Genomic DNA, 20,053 nt, shown 5'->3' with positions numbered 1-20,053 from the left:
AAAGTAATACTCTTAGCATAAAAAGTAATACTTTTTCATAGATGACCCAAATAAAAAATACGTCTCACACAATACAACCCGTGAGACCGCCTCACACAACTTTTTGCCTTTTAATTTTAACATCACACATTTGATATATAATTAAATTAATTACTCTTACGTGCTTACATTTTTTTAGCATGCTCTTCAATTTACAATAAATAAATAAAAACTTAATACAGTAATAAACCACAAATTATGTGAACAGGGTGAAAAAATGAGGAGATGATAATACACCACACCGCATATGAATATGAAATCACACTTTGGTATATTTCTGCTCCAGAATGAGTAAATTTGATGATATAACCAATCCTACCACTGCTAGCTACAAAACGAAACAGAAAAAAAATGATAATAATAATAAGAAATAGATTATGAAATGGGAATGAATTGCCAATCATAAAACTTTCAGAAATAAGAAATTAAAACACCAAGAAATCGAATCAAGAATCAAAGACAACGAGAGCACTGTGTTTAACTCCATGGATCCTCCCATCCCTTGGGTCCATCCCGCCTGATGAACTCCATAATGGCTTGGACAGCTTCCTCGATTCGATTGGATAGAGAGTGGTTACCATGTTCGATTTCGACCTTTTCTGCACCACCCATGGCTCTACACAATCTGGTTCAGTTCATAGCACAGAATGAGATGTCCATCAGTTGAATTTTGCAAATCAGGTGTGAAAAATGTAAAAATTCGGAAAAAAAGGGTGATTCGATAAGTTTGTATTCTTGCCTATCAACCAAAGCTTTCTTGTCCACATAATCCGGAACATTTTCGTCGCCCATGGAAAACATGATCTGCAGGGATATAAGGTTACAAGAGAATTTCTCTTGATGTTCTTGGGAATCTTTGACATCGTAGAAGTAAGAAAATTAATGGAGACACTAAATCACTCCACGACTGACAATGTCAAATGTTCTTGGAAAACTTTCACATTGTAAGAGTGAGAAAATTAACGTAGACCCTAAATCACTTCATGACAGACAATATCAAATGCCTTTACATCACGCTATTTCAGACAAGCAATAAGAAATAATGTTATTTTGAATCAAATGAAGTTGTGAACTCGTAGCTAGCTGTATCCTCAAACTGTGTTTATGTTGAGATAGTCAAATTCAAAAATTCAAGGAGTTGAATTTACAACTTTAAATTGATAGATCAAACAAAGGATTTTACAAGGTATATTCCGTTATTGGAAGTTGTCAAAGTTAGCTTAACTGCAAATCAAGTTTGGAGAATAGAACTGCGTTGACATCACGGTATTGGACATTGAAATGCATATCCAAGAGTAGACAGTACTTTTATTTTGAAAATACAGAAGCTTCATAATGATGACATGCTTTGGGTATTAAGGGAGCTATTTAAAGTTGGGAAAGAGAAGAACCAGCAAGAGTGGTGGTCTGCCACCCGCTCTCTTTTCAATTCTTCTCAACACTTGTTTGGGTAACATTGTATTTTCCCAACTTTTGATTTTATCATGTTAGTTTCGCCTCTGAAAGAAGAATCTTGGCTCTGCTCATGCTAACATATATTGTTTGTTTCAATATGTGACATAAATCACAATGCAGGAGAAAACATGGGTTAAAAGTAACACATGAAGGACTTACCAGAGTTGGGGTGTTAGACATGTGCCCGAGTTTCTGTTTCAATTGGTCTTCGCTGAAGTCGGAGCTGAACATGTCATCATCACCGTTGTATGCACAGAGTGAATGATATCTGGATATGGCTAGAAAATGATCAGATGGCAACCATACGCAAGCACACCATGTTGATTCAAATCACTTGCAGAAGATGATAGGGGTGGAACCAGCAGAAAGGACAATGTTTTTTTTAAAAAAATTATGTAATTATTTTAGCACCGCTAGTTTGGACCCCCAAAATCAATTAAGCCCCGCCCCTTCACCCCTTCTTTCTTCCGAATACCTGTATCCACCCGTAGATCCAAGGAACTAATGGAGCAAATCACTCTCACCTATAGGCAGTGATTGGAGAATCAGGATTGGCTTCTTGGGGCATCAATTCTAATCCACGTCCATCACTTAGCATCTTTGACGCCAAATCAATCATTGAAGCCGTTTCTGGCAGTGTAGCTTTATATTCCCGGTCGCTGACTGGAGCCTGGAAAGCCAATCAACACGAAAAGATATTAGGAAAAAATGCAAAGACAAGCAGGTGCTGTATTATGTAGCATTATAAGCATTTTTATAACAGTCAACACATATCAAACAAATAAAATCAAAATATTCATTTAATTCCTGGAACTCTAATAGAACACGGTCATTTTCAACAAATTTAAATGGAAAAATTACCTGCAAAATAGCTGCCCGAACTGCTCTTGAACAGGCTGCATTGGTACGCAAATAATAAACAATATCCTGCACACATAATACAATGACCTTTAGATATATTTTGCCCAAGTGAAGGCCATAAATGTAGATTCTTGAGGGCTACTTAGAATTCTTTGACCGTCAGATGCTTGTTTTCTTCAAAGGAAATACCTGACAGCCAGTACTGTGTCCAAGTAGCACCACACCTTCAGAATCTTCTTTGTTAATCAAGTAGCTAATCAATTGATCAAGCTCCACGGCATCCTTCAATCAACATAAGCATCCATTAAAACTTTAGTAAAAAGAGAAGTTAATAAATCATTACTCGGCATTTATTACGTTTTTGTTCCTTCGAGTTTTGTGATTTTATACGGTTAGGAGTTTACTTGCTTGGGCTGCATATAAGTCATTTCATTCTCAGTAATTTTCTTATTCTTCAGTAACAAAAAATGAGTTTTTGCTCAGGCCACGTTGCACTCAAACAAAAAAGAGGAAGGCAAACAATAGGAACTGTGCTATATCAAGTATGATTACAGTTTTAGAAAAAACCATCTAACTGGACGGATGGTGCGGGGTGTTTGGGAAAGACCTCCAGTGTGTGTGTGCGTAAACAAAGATACACGAGTGACAATTAGATCAGAACCTCTCACAAAAGATGAAAAAAGCAGGATTAGCCAAGAGACTTAATAATAAAGAATTCAGAAGCTCGCAAAGACAACCTATTGTCACTTTCCAGTGTATTTGAATAAAGGAGTTGATAGAAAAAGTCCAAGAAGTACCATACATGAAAATTTAACTCTTTTGTTTTCTTACGCAATGAAATAGGATCGGCTTTCCAGTTCCCCTTCAAGGTGACTCAAATGCATGACCATTGAGGTCAAAGTTGAATAATAGTGCTGCTTACCAAAATGAAATCCTCACTTGACTTTTTTTTTTTTTTTGAAAAAGAATAATAGAAATTGCATACCGCGGAACTAAAATATGATCCAATATTGAAGTGAGATGCTTGAAGTCAAATTCACCAAGATATTTTCACAGAGCTGTCAACTAAGATAATGATTAGATTTCCTGACGGGGAATAAAACTTTTTATCATCAATAAAAGAACATGAGAAGGAGAGCTCTAATTTACTCCATCAAAAAAAAGAAAAAAAAAAAGAAGAAGCTGGACTAAGATTAAATTACTTGTTTCAAGCTTGAGGTACCATATCCACTATATGAAGATGAAAGTAGAAATTGAACCAATGACCAATGTTCTTTCTCCAAAGCTATTGCCAAAGGTTCCAAATATCTGAAAGATTCAGAATCATCAACTTTTGGATGAAATAATATAAAATAGATGTGACCTAGTCGGGCATGCATTTGGGAAAAAAGACAATATAAAGCATTAAACATGACAATTATAATTCATCCACATATATTTATAAGATGTGTGAGTGAGTACTATTGAGTCACATGATAAAAGATAATACACTTCCTACTCAATAATATGAATTACACAAAGTCAATAATCTATTTCTAATCACTATAAAAATTATGGATCAAAGCAATTCTGCTAGTTGCTTTCATAAATGCGGAAATGAATCTAATTACTTAATTCATCACAAACCTTAATGGCATCCCTTATTTCCAATGGTAAAGAATGTGATGTAGCAAGCCATTTAAAATGACCTGGTCTCGAAAAAAAAGTAAACTACTTAGATATGCATATTATGATTATGCTCACATAAAAGCTAAGGTAGTTTGTCTCACGATGAGAAACAACCATTATTTGCTTGATCTACTCAATTGGTGGTAGAAGTTTCCCCATAGCATGGGCTTAGATTTTCTTACTCTACAGTTTCTTCGATGTTGTGATCAAAACTTTGTTCCACACCCCAGTGACTGCTTATTCCAAAAATAAAAAGATATACCCTTCAAACCAACAAATAATATGGAAGATCCCTCATCACAACCAGTTGAAACTTATCAAAACCATATGTTCCATGAAGTGCATATAATCGTATAAAACTAGTCTTGTGTCATACTCCGTAGCCAAAAAACCATCTGTCAGCCCACCAATGAAAATAACTTGCTGTTTGTAATCTCCAGTCTTAAATGCAACCTGTACCAATAGAAATACAACACCATGAAAAGACCAAACATCGGAAGAAAGGAGATATATATGAGAAAATGTCTACAAAGTAAACTATAATCAAAAAGCAGTTTTCATATAATTCAAATTCATTCTCGAAAAGGATACATTTATTTTAATTCCCCGCCCTGGAAACACCTTCAACGTAAACAGAAAAAAACAATAAGCATCTCAAGAATGAAAATCCAAAACAAATTTCAGATCATCAGCACGAATATCACGAACAAGAAAATCGACGCTGGGGCTATGAATTTTCCGTGATGAATACCAGCCCAATATTCTTGAGCTAAGTCTATATTTCAGATACTGAAGTGGCCTCAATCTAATCATGAACCAAGATCAAAACCTCAAAAAAAGCCAAGCTAGGATTGATTTAAGCATGCAATTAAGGAGCCATGATAAGGAAGAAGGCTTAAATGGGCTAATTGAAGATGAATGAAATGGAAAAATCTTACAATGTGGGCCAATTTAAAGATGAAGAATCAAGATGAATAAAGTCTATCAAGCAACTTATCGAACCATTGGGCCAAATATTTCAAAATCAATTTTACAATTACTTATTGACCAAATTTATTTAGTTCAATCAGGGCACTATTTCTATTAGTTCGAAACCTCATTTTTGTTTATTTTTAAATTATTTTTGTACTTAATTAGTTAATATATGTCATGAGTTCAATTAAGTCTTATTTTAAGTCCATTCTGCAATTATAGACAGGGTTTATTCCAATATTTAACATTTAAACAAAATTTGTGTAACTCATTTATATATTGAGTTTTGATAATATATTCGAGAGTTATTCCCTCGTTTTTTTCTTGAACAAAAGAACCTTTTAATGTGTAATCCTTGTGGCATTCGAAACTTAACTCATAATCCTCGTGTAGTTGCATGCGTGAGGTGTAGCATCTTCAACTTGACACAAGGTTCTTGATCCATACTTATTGTGTGGCTTAAGTTATTGTTTAATCTATAAGTAACAAATTGAGGTTCTATATCATGGTTCAAGTGTTACTCTTGGCATAGATTTCTTGCCATTAATTTGTCTCATTTATTCATAGGTCTCATTGATATATTTTGGAGAACCATCCCAGAGCCTCCAGGTCATCATGCAAAGAGCCCCCAGCTCAGTCATCTTAGTTCAGCCCTAACAACGACCTTCCAGCTTGAACATCCCAGTTTGATCACCACAAAGAGGTATCAACTTGGACATACAAGCTCGGCCACCACATATAATCCCCAACTCAGCCATTTCCAGCTCCTACACCATGGAGTCCTTCCAGGTCAGACATTCCAGTTCGACCACCCTGAGAGTTCCCAGCTCGAACCATAGTCCCGAACTTGGTCACCACATAGAGATCCCAACTTGGCCAACCCAGGCCGGTGACCTCAAAGAGTTCCCCGCTTGGCCTCAGCAGAGAATGCTTCAGCTAGGCAACCACAGGTAGTGCTTCAGCTCAACCACCATAGAGATTCTATGTGAACTTACTGTAAAGCGTCTTGGCTACAAGCACTGTGGCGCCTGTGACTTCTAATTAGATCAGCATACTTATGTAGTAGCTGAACAGAGACTAGCTGGCATTAATTAAAGATTTTGATGAATATCTGGACAGCCAGTTTCCAGGTAGCATCACAGACATTGATCCTTCACTAAATACGCCTTTCTCACTTTTCAGCTCACCTTCATATCCTTTCCGACAATTGAAACTCGATGCACATTTCTTCACATCAAAACTAAGGTCACGAATAACTACATAAATAAGCAATTGAAATCATAGAAACTCAAACTTTGTCCACGGAACATTCATCGCATTCACAACTCAATTCTCAGCATCGGCACTAAGATCACCATCCGTCACAAATGAAGCAACATTACGTACGAAATCTTGAGCTCCAAAGAAACTAATAATTCGAAAATCGAACTCCGGCGGCAACCCATTTCTCAATTCAGCTCATAAGGTGTAAAGCAACAAAAACAAATAGAAAGAATCAAACATTACCTGGATTGATTTTGGCCCGTACTTGAACATCACCCCATGAAACTGACGCTTCTTGTTAACGGGCACACAAGCACCGCCGAAGCTGTCGCCGGAGGAGGCGATCGAAGAGTTGATGGGCATCTTGGAAGAGGCGGAGCGGCCGCCAACAATTCCTGAAAACCAAGAAGTTGTAGACGACGTCGATTGCGAAGAAGCTGATAAGGTATTCATACCAAGGATTCAAAGCTGTCCATTGCAACTCAAATGATCCATTTCTACCTGCCCACGCAAATTATTTTTTGGATCATTATTTCACTCTGTGTTTTTATGTAATTTTCAAAATATTTATATTATTTTATAATATAATTCACTCCAATCTTAGGTCAGATCAGCAAACCTCGTCACTGTTTAGGGATATCAAAATCAGGGACTGATGTAATCGAGTTTTGAACTTTTGATACATTTTAAGTTTGATTTATTTATAATTGAATTGAGCTCGAGTTTTATTTAACTAATATATTCATGATTTACGAGTTAATTCGAACTTTTATCAAATTATAAATGAACTTAATAAATATAAATCATAAATTTAAATATTCACTCAATTCATTACAAACTATTCTTATTAAATTTTGTAATTTTATTCTAATAAACAAACTTAATAGATTTTTCTTAAAAATAAAAATATATAAATCAAATATCAAAACTATTTTTTTTTATCTAATAGTTGATTCACGAGCATCCTAACGAATATATTCTCGAACTAATGAGTCGAATATTATAAAGTTTGAACTTAATTTGTTTATTTTAACGAAGCTAACTAACGAGCTTAAATTAGTTTTATAAAATCGAGCTCCGGATAGTTGACGAAAGACCCTGGTTCATTTCCCTTCTTAATTTTACATATGTCGATTTCGATGTGCCAAACCCAGCCCACATACAGGTACTGAACTGGGGATATACATTTTCTTTGGACAACGGCCCAACCTTGTTCTACGGCCATCTACAATCCAGTTCCCAAAATGACGGGATCGTTGTGCCAACAATTTGCAATGTTTCGATAGAAAAAATTGTTCAAAATAGTGGCATAGCACTTGATACACCAGGGATAAATCCGTCCAAATTGAGCACACACCGGATTATGGGTTTCGGCACATCCCTAGCCAAGGTAGAAGGCTCATGACATGTCCATATATTCTCCTATAAATACCAGATTTGAGCATTCAATTGATTGATTCAAGATATTATTTTTCAGCATCTTAGCTATTCCCCACTTATATCCTCAGTCTCTGACTTGAGCGTTGGAGGGCTACGTCAGGACACCCTCCTGACCCCTTTCTAACGGTCATGTTCGTGATTTCAAGCTTAGGACAAATTCGAAACCTGTGTCTGGATTAGTGACACTTGCTGGAATCGGACCCTAATTTTCAGTGAGTATCAGCACTTTACCATTGTGACAAAGATTTGCAATGCTTTTTTTAATCATTTGTTTGTTTGTTTTTACGTTTATGATATATTGTATATATATACACACACACACAACAAACTTAATCTAAAACAGTGCGATTTGTTGGAAAGTAACCAAGGGCTAACCTGGGAAAGCTCAACCAATTTGGAAATGTAAAGATCATGCACAAAAGCAATTGTGTTGCCCCGTTGGGGACAGGAAGATCGTAATGTGTACTCATTATTGTTCCAGACGCCAACCCACGCGTAGGGGACGGCTCTCGGTTGGTCCTCGCGCTGGATTGGCGAGATGCTCGTGAAACTGGCCTAATAAAGCCTCGACCCGTCTAGTTCATGTACATCGTTCGACCCGTCTTACTGATGTGCCTTGGAAAATGTCCTTTTTTCGTAAAATGTTTAATGCAATTTACGATGATTAGTTGGGAATATATACTCATAATTACCTTGCATTAACAGAATTTCAATATATCTTGGCCATGCTAGAAATCATTTATGGTTTATAAAGCTCGATCTTGAATAGAGTCAATATTAAACTAATTTACCATATATCACTACTTGTATGGGTGGTTAAAAATATAGGATCGTTCTCAATATATGTAATCACCCTCTTGTAGAGGGCCAAGGTCCTGACTCTGAGAAAACGCTCTAGCGACGAGAAAGCGAACGTTCGACTCGAAAAATACTGACGTGTGCACGGAGACCTTAAATGAAAAATGCCTTGATATTATACAAAAAACAAAAACAAAAAAAAAAATCAAAGTTATACTTGTGGTATTTTAATAATACTTATCATCCCAACAAAGAAGCAAAGTAATGCAAATTCTCAGAATATAAAGCCTTCCTCTCATCTGTTTCGCCATTCTTTTCCATTTTCCAAGCATCTTCCCCATCTCGATCTTCTGAATTATACAATTTTCTTAATATATCTCTACTAAGATTTAACCTCAGGAGACAATATATATATGTGTATATATATATTCTTAATCTCTGCTAAGATTCAACCTCAGAAAAATCTTATTTATAGAGAAGAAAATGTCCGAAGAATCGAATTATTCAATCTTAAATTGGTTCCACATGGACTTTTGAACACTCGTTATGGGGACAGTTTGTACCCTCACAGTACAGAAACATCACGTGCAGATAGAGCTACTTATCCTATCTAAATCTACATTACACACCTGTTTGTTCATCTACCGATTAGGAAAAAATTTAGATGAAACGGATAAATATTTAGTACGAAGTACGAAATTTATGATTTTATTTCTAAAAATTTACATTGGGAATTTAATTTAGAAAAATCTTGTACATTTGAATGGTGTGGACTGACCTTGCTCGTACCCCTTGGATCGTGGCAAGATCATCGCCAACCGAGTTATTTCGGGTTTTTTTCATAACAATTTTTTGGACATGGTGTTTTTTTTCTATGCTTGAAGATAGGAATATATAGCGTCTTGTCTTTTGGGACCCTGAATATTGAGCATTTAGCAAGAGCCTCGACCATTTCTGAAGTCAGTTGTCGGGGTTAATCTTTGAGTGGCCACGCCTAATCTTGATTACAATCAGTAGTACAAAACAAAAATTAGGAAATGATAATAATAAAATTAACATAATCGATAAGGATTGGAGATATATACGTACATACATGATGTGATCTTAGTAAAATGGATGAGCCGGGTAAAGGGTCCCACCGGATCAAATCAATAATTTAGTGTTTAGAATTTGAGTGAAGATAATGGCTTCGACAACACCTGCAAACAAGAAAGTAACTCGTGAATGGGCGCCGGAGGAAGTGTCCGGCGTAGCCAATCCGATGCTTAAGTCAGCAGGTTGAAGATGAACATAAGCAATATATGTGAGAATATATGTGAGTGCTTTAGAGTTCAAAGATTTCAGAATCCTTAAATGAGATGTATACCTGCTATTTATAGGAGAAGATGTGGTAGATACCTTGTTTTCAGTGCCTACCTACTAAATATGTCAAGTCGGTTGCCCATACTATAGCTTCTGATGACTTGTTTGTTACGCCAAAGACACGTTGTTCTGACAGATAAGATTAGCCATATCAATACACTCGAGTGTGGTGCAATTCTCGAGGTAGCCCGGGTGGTAAGGTACCCGAGTGCTTGTATGAGGGCCCGTGCTATTGATTACCCAGGAGGAGAAGAAATGCCCGGCTAGTGAAGAGAGTATCCGGCATATTGGCTCTGATCTGAGCTATCTAATTAATATCCCAGGTTATCCATGACCCAGATCCTTATGAGGGTATCAATACATATATGCAACGAAATTATATTTTTCGAAAGAAATTTTTCTACTTTGTTTAGTAAATTGAGTCTTGACCAAGTAATGGCGGAGTTTTTTTTGAAATATTCCATGGTGCTCTTAAATTGAGTTTTAACATTATCAGTATACATATATACATACATAGATAGATACATACAACTGCCTTTCTAACTCATGAATATGCCAATTTGGGTGGTTGTATGGTGTAAGAAGGATCTTGTTGTTTTTTCAACAATTTCTGATCTCTAATGGATGTCTTAGAAGGATTTGGACCCAGATGAAGTTCTGACCATCTGTCAGAGAAAAAAGAACGAACGGATTTTGTAGGATTCCCAAAAAAATTTCGATTTCTTCCGGAAGCAGCCGTGAATAGCCGAGACGTTGAGGAATATCCAGAAAGGCATTTAGGGAATAATTAGAACGATTTTTAACTCGTATGTCCAAATTTTATGTTGTTTTATCGATTGAGACATACATTTTCAGTTCTCCTTTGCGATCACAAATCTTTTATTATTATTATTATTATTATTATTATTATAGTAGGGGTGATGATTTTTGTTTCATGTAGATAGAACTCATGATGTCTTTGCTGGAGTATCGTTTTTTCGTATCCAAGACGCAACGAAAGTTTAAAATTTTTTATGTTTTGACAATCAAAACTTCTTGGGCGTCGTATGATTTAAACCATTCATAGGTATCGTATGATTTTAACCATTCATATATGTACAGGTTTGGTGTTCATCGTTCTTAAAAGACACCAAACTAGAATACGATTACTGGAGATGATCCTTCTTGTGAATACCTACAATTGATCTACTGGAATCAACCACATTCTTCAATATCCTAAATTAGGTCCACGATCAAAAACTGAATTTCTTGTATAGATCGCACTAAAAATCTAAATGAAATTTGATCTAATCAGGACTCTCAATTTTTCATGATATTGTTTTTCACAATTCAAGGATTAGCATGAAAAAATATCAAGCATAATTAAATAATTATAATTTTTGATAATATAATATATTATATTATATATATTTAAAAATAATTTAAAGCATATAATTACTATATTCTAAATTTACTAAATAAATAATTGTGAACTCATTATAACTCTGATCGACGATCAGAAAACACCGATGAGTCGAGGGTACAAATATCGTTAATATAATGAACAATTTCGAATGACGAAATTTTCTACTGATAATTTTTTGTAGCTACCAGTTTTGTGAACTCCTTCACTAAAACAGGCTGTAATCATTAAAACAGACAGTTCCACTATATTCACTTAAGTAGCAATTAAGCTAAATTTCACAACTTCCATTACATGAAATCAACTTATAAACTCTTTTATAAGCATTGTATTTTATCTCTATTAAACTACAGTCGTCAAATTTAACTCCTTGAATTTGACTATCTTAACGATAACAAAGAATCAAATACTTATGTGACCCTCAATAATTCAGAGATATAGCTAGCCATGTGTTCACATCTTCATGTGATTCAGAACAACATTTGTTCATCTTCAGTCTTACCCTAATTAGCCTCACTCCTTTCATCAGCCCCTTGATGAAGAACGTCAGAACTCAAAATCTGATTGCACTTATCGAATCATAGTAAGAGCGTCTAGTAGCATTGCTCCATGATCCCCCGGGTATCAATGATAGTGCCTGCAAAAATCTTAAGTTGTGGTTAGCGTACAGTACGGTTTCTTCAACTCATATATCCCAATCGAATCTGCAACCATTGGTATGTCAAGAGTTGCAAATGAATTCGATGACGATGTGATGTATCTTTGAGTAAAAATAGTGACATGTTATGCGCAACTGAGGAAACCCGTTTTCCAAAATGTAGATGTCTTACTCTGACCAGAGATTCTTTGTACTATCAACTTATCATATCACATAAGATATCTTCACCCGTGGGTGAGCGGTGAATCCCCTGCTACAATGCATTGACTCCTACGTACTTCGAAACTACACACAATCTCGTCACATGATGACCTCAATGGAATCGGTAAATGGATCAAAGTTCATGTTAGTACGTAGAGCCTCGACGTTGCCCCGGGTCAAAGGACTAATGGTATACAATCTTAACCGCGAACTATTCCACTCGATAAATTATAACCACTTTAAAAGTACGAGGGAGGGTTGTTCAGTGCATCATCAAATGATCACTCATATGTATGAATGGACATCTTCATGCCTTTACCAATGAAACATATCGTTTACATCGCAGATGTTAGTCTCAAACTCGAACTATGTTTATCCTTATTTATGCGGCTAAATCGACTAGGAACCAGTTTGGAATATGCAGTACACTTTCTAATGAGTTTCATGATCTTTCGTTGAGAGACAAACCTCATGATACCTATTGTATATTCAAAAACTGTATCTATGCAGCTTGCATTCGTATACATATAAAGTAAATGTCATAATTGGATAAAACTATAAAATATTATTAAAATAAAGATTAATTTTACATAAGAGTCAATAAAATTCAAACCACATATTGGATCGCTGAGAACCTGCTCTAAAAATATCTCTTATTGGGAAAGAAAATATCCAACTACACCAATAATGATGTGTGTTGTGTAATTCCGATTTAATTTTAGTCAAACTATAACTTCATTTTCACTAGAAATTGTGTTCCATTGTCAAGCAAAAGTGTGGCACGGAAAAGTTAACGTAGCCTGATCATATCTTATCCTAAAAGCAAAGCAAGGCAAAAGCTTCAAAGATAAGATCTTTATCAACTATATATTTTGATCAAAAGTGGACCTCGAAGATTGTGGCTGGCATTTGCAAATATCCAGCTACTGTAAGGTCAAAATCTAAGGTCGGGATAATTTGAGCCCCGACAAGTCTTCAATCCAACTATCTTGTAGCTTGGAGCATATTAATTCACTCCTATACCATATAATTCATATTTTATAAAATTATATAACAATTCGAAGTTCATATTTTCTCTATATTACATGGGCGACAGTTGTTTTATTTTAAACTTTTAATATCTCATGAAACCGGGCATGTCATCTTGACCTAGTTCCAATTCTAAATAGGGCACAAGTAATTGTTGTATCAAGAATTACAACCATCCACAATTCATGAAACTATATTTTGATTTGTGCGCGATATCAGATATGAACAATCGTACCAGATAACCGTGTGTGATACCTCGCTACTCTCAGATAATCGATCGACGGTTAATTAGCTCTTAGATAATTTTTTTTTGACTCATAATCTTGTCATTTAAATTATATTATATATACACACTATTACAAGAATACAATTGGGACAAGAGTTGTTTCTGCCACAGGACTTGAAGAAATAAAATATATATATATATGTGTGTGTGTGTGTGTGTGTTGTTTGCTGTTTTACAAGCTTTGACAATTACAATAATGGGGATGTTATCTGCAATTCAAGATGTGACCAACTAAATCTCCTGCATCACAATATTCTCTTTTTAACTACAAAGTGGACACACAAGTCTAAGACTAGGGTTGGTCGGGTAGGGTTTTTCTACTTTGGTTTGATTGAGACCATTGTCACGTTCACACAATACCATGGAGAAATCTCTCTTTTGTAAATATATTTTAACAATCTCTTTCTATTAAAATACAAAGAAATATATATATATATATATATATATAGAACTTTGAAAGTTGCTTTTGGAAATAACGTGGAATGATTGTATGTTCCATTATCATGTTGTTTCTTTGAGAAAGAATCTGATATTTTTGCTGCAATATTTTTCACATGACTGACATCTTAAACTGGAACATGTAATCTTTTAATTTTTGCTCAATCTTCTTTTCTTTTGTGTTTGTAACTTTTTCTTGTTTTGACGTTTTAATAAAATATTGAGCATATGATCATATCTTTCACCAGAGTTTTTGAAGTAAGACCAACCCTGGGGAAGAAGCCAAACCTTTAGTCTCCATCAGTAATTCCCATTAAAAAAAATTTATTAGAATTATTGCATGTATGTAAATAGAGCAAGTACAACAAGATCCCATACCTCTATTTGTTTTATTACTCGATGGACAAATGAAATGCTTCATTCACTAAATAGACAGTAATCCAAGAATATAGTTAACCGGTCCTCCTTGTATTCTGCTATTTGTAGGTAGATTCATGGACATTTAACCAATTCATAGTACAAGAAGCTTAAAACGGTACCATATGTTACAAGAAGAAAGAGCATGTTTGGTTGCCAGGGAACGGATCCAATTTTGAAGAAAGGGTGCTTTAGAACATCATAAAGAGCTAAAACTTAAACGATGATAATTGCATATTCATTCAAGAGAGACTAAATCGATCCTAGAGCGGCCAAAAAGTCGTATCTCTATATATATATTCAAAATACTCCATCTATATGCCATCCGAACCATTTCGAAAACCAATGCATATAATGTTTGATGTCAGATTCAGCTGCAAGTTGATACTAACGGAGAGAGAAGTGGATACTAGAAGTCTTCATCCATTTTGAACTCGAAATTCTTGGAGCCATCTTCACGCAAGCTTGACATAACAGAAGCCTTCTGATAATCTCCCACCCTTCTCTCGAAGAAGTTGGCTTTTCCTCTGCATTTATTAAGACCGACCAGTAACTCACTAGAGGCAATTTAAAAAGCAATCAATAGGTGACGCAACATAATTGTTTCGATAGTCAGGGCATAAACAAATGAGGGACTGAGCAATGTCACTCAATGGATGGTACTGCCTGGCCTATCCCGTTCAAGACATGAGTTCGTGGGTTTGAAAGAGAGGTGAGAGGTGCATTTAACATAGATTAATCTTAATATGCACATTCTCGATAGAGTATGCTTGGGGAAAACATAAAAAAACAAAGAGAAAAGAAAGCAAGCTTGTGATGTACGAAGATACGTCATATCAATACACAAGCTTTCGTGATTTGTCATATCGAACATGGCGATAAAACATAAATGAAACTGCGCAATCCGAAACAATTGTTTAGCAATGCATATCATCAGTTTTCATTGAACACCAAAAAAGGTGTAAAAGACATAATGCAGAAAAAACCCTGATAATAAAGGGCATCGGCTTCAAGTTTAGAAATCAATGGTATTACATGCTAGGAAAAATACTTGATGGTGTTACCCGTTGTTTGAATAATTTAAAATTTCTAGTACTTACTGCAAGGATATGAACTCCATCCAATCAAAGGGGTTTTCCACATTATACTTCCTTTCGTACCCCAAAGAAACCTGAGAAATAAAATAACATTTATACATTTCCAAGAACAGAAACAATACGACAAATGTCTTTTTTAACATTGCGGGTGACAGAGCACTAGCACACATGTGAAACCAGGTCCATATTGGTTTGGGTGGAGGAATTCAAAATGGCTTGGCTATAAACCTACATGATGGATTCATCCAGCATCTAGCTATTTTAGCAAAACGAGAAAGAATGTGAAGTAATTGCAAGTGAATCCTGTCTCATTTGGGTGGGCCAGTGAGCCTGGAGTGTGAAAACATGCATTTGTTTGTGTGTGGGAGAAGGAAAGATACCAGAAGTCTATCAGCGACAAACTTTATATACTGGCTCATCAACGTTGAGTTCATGCCAATTAATGCACACGGGAGGGCTTCACAAACAAATTGCATCTCAATTTCAACAGCTTCATGGACAATGAGATGAACTTTTTGCCAATTCAATTGCTTCTGGAGCAAACTGTAAGATTGAAACAAAGGGAACTTAACACACTCACACCTAAAAAAATGCCAAGGAAAGCAATAACAAAATAACTTGAGCGGCAGCCAAGGAAAGGAAGAGTTTTCAAAATCTGGAATATTTCCACAGAACCTGATTTTCAATGCCAAAAATTAATTTTGGAAGCAAAAAAGTTTAAATAACCTGTATAGGAGGCAAGCAAAGTCGCAATGGAGACCCTCATCTCTAGAAATAAGCTCATTTGAGAATGTCAAACCTGGCATCAATCCCCTCTTCTTAAGCCAAAAAATCGCACAGAAGCTGAGAATAAAGAAAAATGTTAAATTTTTTGAGATCAAAAGAGGTACCTTTATATAAGCAAATCAGGATGGGTACAGAATATTGTAGAAGTATACCTCCCCGAGAAGAAAATCCCTTCTACGCAAGCAAAAGCAACAAGTCTCTCAGCAAATGACCTTGAACTGCATATGGAATTTATAGCATATATTACATCTGATCTACACTTATTCCAGTTAAGACGGAAATTTAAAGTTCCCAAGGGCTAATTCGTTATGTCAATTAAGTTCCATTAATTATCAAGAAACTAATACATTGGGCAGCAGTTGCCATTAATAATTACACTAACGGAAAAAACTGAGTGTATATCATATAGCACATTACCTTTTAATCCAATTCAAAGCCCACTGAGCCTTTTGTGTCACACAAGAAATGTTTTCGATTGCATTAAATAATCTATTCTTTTCCTTCGAGTCCTTGATGAAAGTTTCGAGAAGCAAGCTGTACATCTCTATACAAGATGTTTAAAAAATGACAATCAGGAACCTCAAAAATGGAAAACTGGTATAATGGTCATGAGTATCACTTGCAGAACTCTACCAGAATGTATATTTTCCATAGCAGTTTGAAAACCATAAAATGCCCGAGCCTATGGACACGAAGAAAAAAATTAGAAGGTTCAACATATGCTTTTCAGCAAAATTAAGTTAAAACGAGTGATATACCAGCAATCAATAACACTCTGACACTAAAAACTATTCGGTAATAAGCCTTCAATACCATAAACAAAATTAAATATGAGAAGATTCTCTCTAAAAAGAGCAGGTTTTTCAAGAATTAACATCAATGTCTCATATCACCAACCAAAGTCGTTAATGCTAAACAAAATTACAATGCAATTAGCCAACACGACACGGAAGTTCTAGTTTGATAAGCATTTGGAAGATGTTGATGTTGCCATTTAAAATTGAAAGGAGTTAACGTTTGCATTCTAATCTTTTTAACTCTTAAGATATTATTTGTCATTCTAATCTTAAGATATTATTTGTCTCCTGGTGTTCCGTAAATCCACAGATTCCACACATGACAAGGATTAACTTAAGCATGATTCAGAAGTCAGATAATCAATTGTCATATAGAGTATAGGTTCATTGTAAACATCAAGAATCGTTTCTTGCCGAGTGAACAAAAGTTCATGTACAATAGAAATAAAGAAACATCGAGAAAAACGACATTTTGAATCCATCAGCTTGCTCTAAAGTTAGTTCCGTGAGCAGAAAAAAAAAACATGTTCCATACTGATTTAGTAGCTGAGTATCAATACTAAATGGATAAAAGCAGGTAAAATTTTAAATGTCACCTCAGGAATTTGAACATCTGTTATAAATCTGGCAGCTAAATTTTCCAAAACAATCCCATCTGCAGTGGCAAAGAATGCCAGCACATGACTAATGAAGTGTTTTTCAGATTCAGACAAAGTTTCCCATTGTTGCACATCCTGTGAGAGGTCAACCTCCTCAGCTGAACCGCGGTTAAAAAAAGTCAACACAACTTTCCAGCGTGAGAATGCAGGGTATAAAATATACGTCTTATTCCAGAAGTGAATGGCAGAACATTAGGCATGTGATCGGTAAAATGTAGTAAAGAAAGTAGTTAAATTATGTCCATTGGTTGGAACGAAATCTTGAGCAATGAAACACAAGGTATAGTGACCAATACATATGCTATTGTCATAGTAAAAAAATAGCAAGGCCGCCAGATCATCTCAGTAAGCAACAGACAGAACATGTAAATAGGTAATACGCCATCACCCAACACTAATACAAGCATGTCCAATAAAAAGCTAACAGCAATCTAAAAACAATATCCATCCAATTTCATTTTTCAAACAAAAAATAAAGACATGAGAGATGATCACAAATTCCCTCCAGGTTGAAATACAAGAATGTAGCCTCCTTCTACCTCCCCTTAGTGTCAAAATTTCAGACACAATAAGCATCTCCAGTTCCTTTTCCAATAACTTTTCCAAATAGTTTATAAACTAACACAGATAGAAAGAAACACGACAAGCATGAGTATTTTCATGGGAGAAAAATTATAAATGCTTTGCTTAAGGGATTCCTTCGTCCCCGCTAGATCTGCTTTTGCATACAAGACAGTATGTTTTCGCGCAAGGGACGGCGTAATATACCTAATAGACAATAAGTGGGAAAATTTGTGAATAAGACTAAAAGTCTAAAGTTCAACAAGATAAACAAAGACGTTTCATAAACTGGATACGCAATTCAAAAATATGGAGAATAAGACTAAACCTCCAAACTTGAACCATATTATCAGATGAAATTCGTGAACTGAACAATTAGTCCATATCTTGTGCACACAAAATACAAACGCGAATCTGTCTCACTCTGTTATAACCATTCACGTCATTTCATAAGCGCGTGGTCAGAAAAATACACAGCGAAAGTAACATGAAACAAACATGGTCTCCAAATAAACAATAAAGCAAACACTTTCAAGACCAGAGAACCTTGTAAGTGAAAAATGGCACCATTCCACATAGCCAGAGAGAGAGTTGCACTAATAACTTCACACATTTAAGTAAACTATCTTTTAACCACGTGTGCACTAAATATCGATTACCAGTCCAGAAACTGGCCTCTGCTTTCTTGTACATCTCCCATAGCTGGGGATATTTAACAGGGAACATGCAGAACCTTTGGGACCGCTTCATCAAAATAGGTTCTTCTTCTTCCTCGATTTCTTTCTGCTCGCGCCATTCCCTCCCCGTTTCATCGTTTCTCAAAGAACCCATCTTTTCTTTCAGATAAAGAAAAGTGATTAAGCAATATTCTTATCTATCCCTTCCTCTCGTGCGGAGAAGTGGAGAAAAACGAAACCCTACACAACCCGTAATTAAAGTGACAGGTTTTGGGAATTGTTCCCAACTGCCCTCGATAAATTTCCCCTTCCGCCTCCTTTTTGTGTTAAAAAACTCGAGATTTCGTCCCGGATTTTTTAATTTTGTTCGTATCCTTCTGCATGGCCAATAAAGTTCCAAGTTTCAAGTTCAGAGAGCGACGTTTGATGAATGGCGGTGGTTTTTTTTTATTAAATCCAAGGATGATGACGGTGAATCCAAATCGATTCTCATTCCAATATTATTATTCCAAAATCTACAGATTATTTATAACACCATGGAAGAAGATATCAGTGGTGATCAACGAATCAAGGCTTTGAAAAGGGATGAAAATAAAAAAATGATTAGTTTTTGGGATACTTCTCTTTTCGAACGTTTTACGAATTTTTATCTATGAGACATGTCAACTCTATCGATATTCATAATAGTAATATTCTTAACATAAAAAACAATATTTTTTTATGGGTGATCTAAATAAGAGATCCGTCTCACAAAATACGATCTGTGAGACCATCTCACACAAATAAAAATTTTTATTTTTTAATCTTGATCAACTATTTATTTCATATTTGAAGATATTATTTTTTAAAATAAATAATTGATTAATATTATTTTGCAAATTTTTCATATGTTTTTTTATTATATTAAGTTATTAATAGATTAAATAATAAGTAGACATGAAAATTTTAAAAACAAATGCATAAAATTTCAATTATAATACACAAAAGTCTCAAAATCATAAATTGTGTCAGAGTCATCAATTCTGCTCTCATTTGGAGACTAGAGGTTTTCTTATATTAATGATGACCATTATTTTCGGAGATGATATTCTTGACGTTTTTGTTACTAAGATAATCAAAATCCGCAATTTGAATTACTTAAAAAAAATAAATAGATATTTCTCAAATGTTCACATTGTTTTAAAAAT

General features: G+C 35.2%; 2 protein-coding genes across 2 annotated transcripts; both read right to left on the bottom strand.

Annotated features, from left to right (window-relative positions):
- Positions 1-287: 287 nt before the first annotated feature.
- Positions 288-6,801, bottom strand: LOC142543403 (UPF0613 protein PB24D3.06c). The gene is made up of 9 exons (XM_075650647.1): positions 6,502-6,801; positions 4,400-4,476; positions 3,558-3,663; positions 2,545-2,637; positions 2,356-2,421; positions 2,019-2,164; positions 1,654-1,762; positions 779-843; positions 288-664 (listed from the first exon to the last, which is right to left on the bottom strand). Exons 1-9 carry the CDS (start codon positions 6,709-6,711, stop codon positions 517-519), a joined length of 1,020 nt encoding a protein of 339 aa, XP_075506762.1. The 5' UTR covers positions 6,712-6,801; the 3' UTR covers positions 288-516.
- A 7,431-nt stretch (positions 6,802-14,232) lies between these two features.
- Positions 14,233-19,307, bottom strand: LOC142543402 (ribonucleoside-diphosphate reductase small chain A). The gene is made up of 9 exons (XM_075650646.1): positions 18,849-19,307; positions 17,566-17,726; positions 16,806-16,854; positions 16,590-16,716; positions 16,325-16,390; positions 16,113-16,229; positions 15,767-15,929; positions 15,390-15,460; positions 14,233-14,816 (listed from the first exon to the last, which is right to left on the bottom strand). Exons 1-9 carry the CDS (start codon positions 19,018-19,020, stop codon positions 14,699-14,701), a joined length of 1,044 nt encoding a protein of 347 aa, XP_075506761.1. The 5' UTR covers positions 19,021-19,307; the 3' UTR covers positions 14,233-14,698.
- Between the last annotated feature and the right edge of the window lie 746 nt (positions 19,308-20,053).

The sequence above is a fragment of the Primulina tabacum genome, chromosome 4 (assembly GCF_025594145.1).
Source record: "Primulina tabacum isolate GXHZ01 chromosome 4, ASM2559414v2, whole genome shotgun sequence".
Classification (NCBI taxonomy): Eukaryota; Viridiplantae; Streptophyta; class Magnoliopsida; order Lamiales; family Gesneriaceae; genus Primulina; species Primulina tabacum.
The sequence above is the reverse complement of the archived record's forward strand: the minus strand, read 5'-3'. Positions and strand labels throughout refer to the sequence as shown.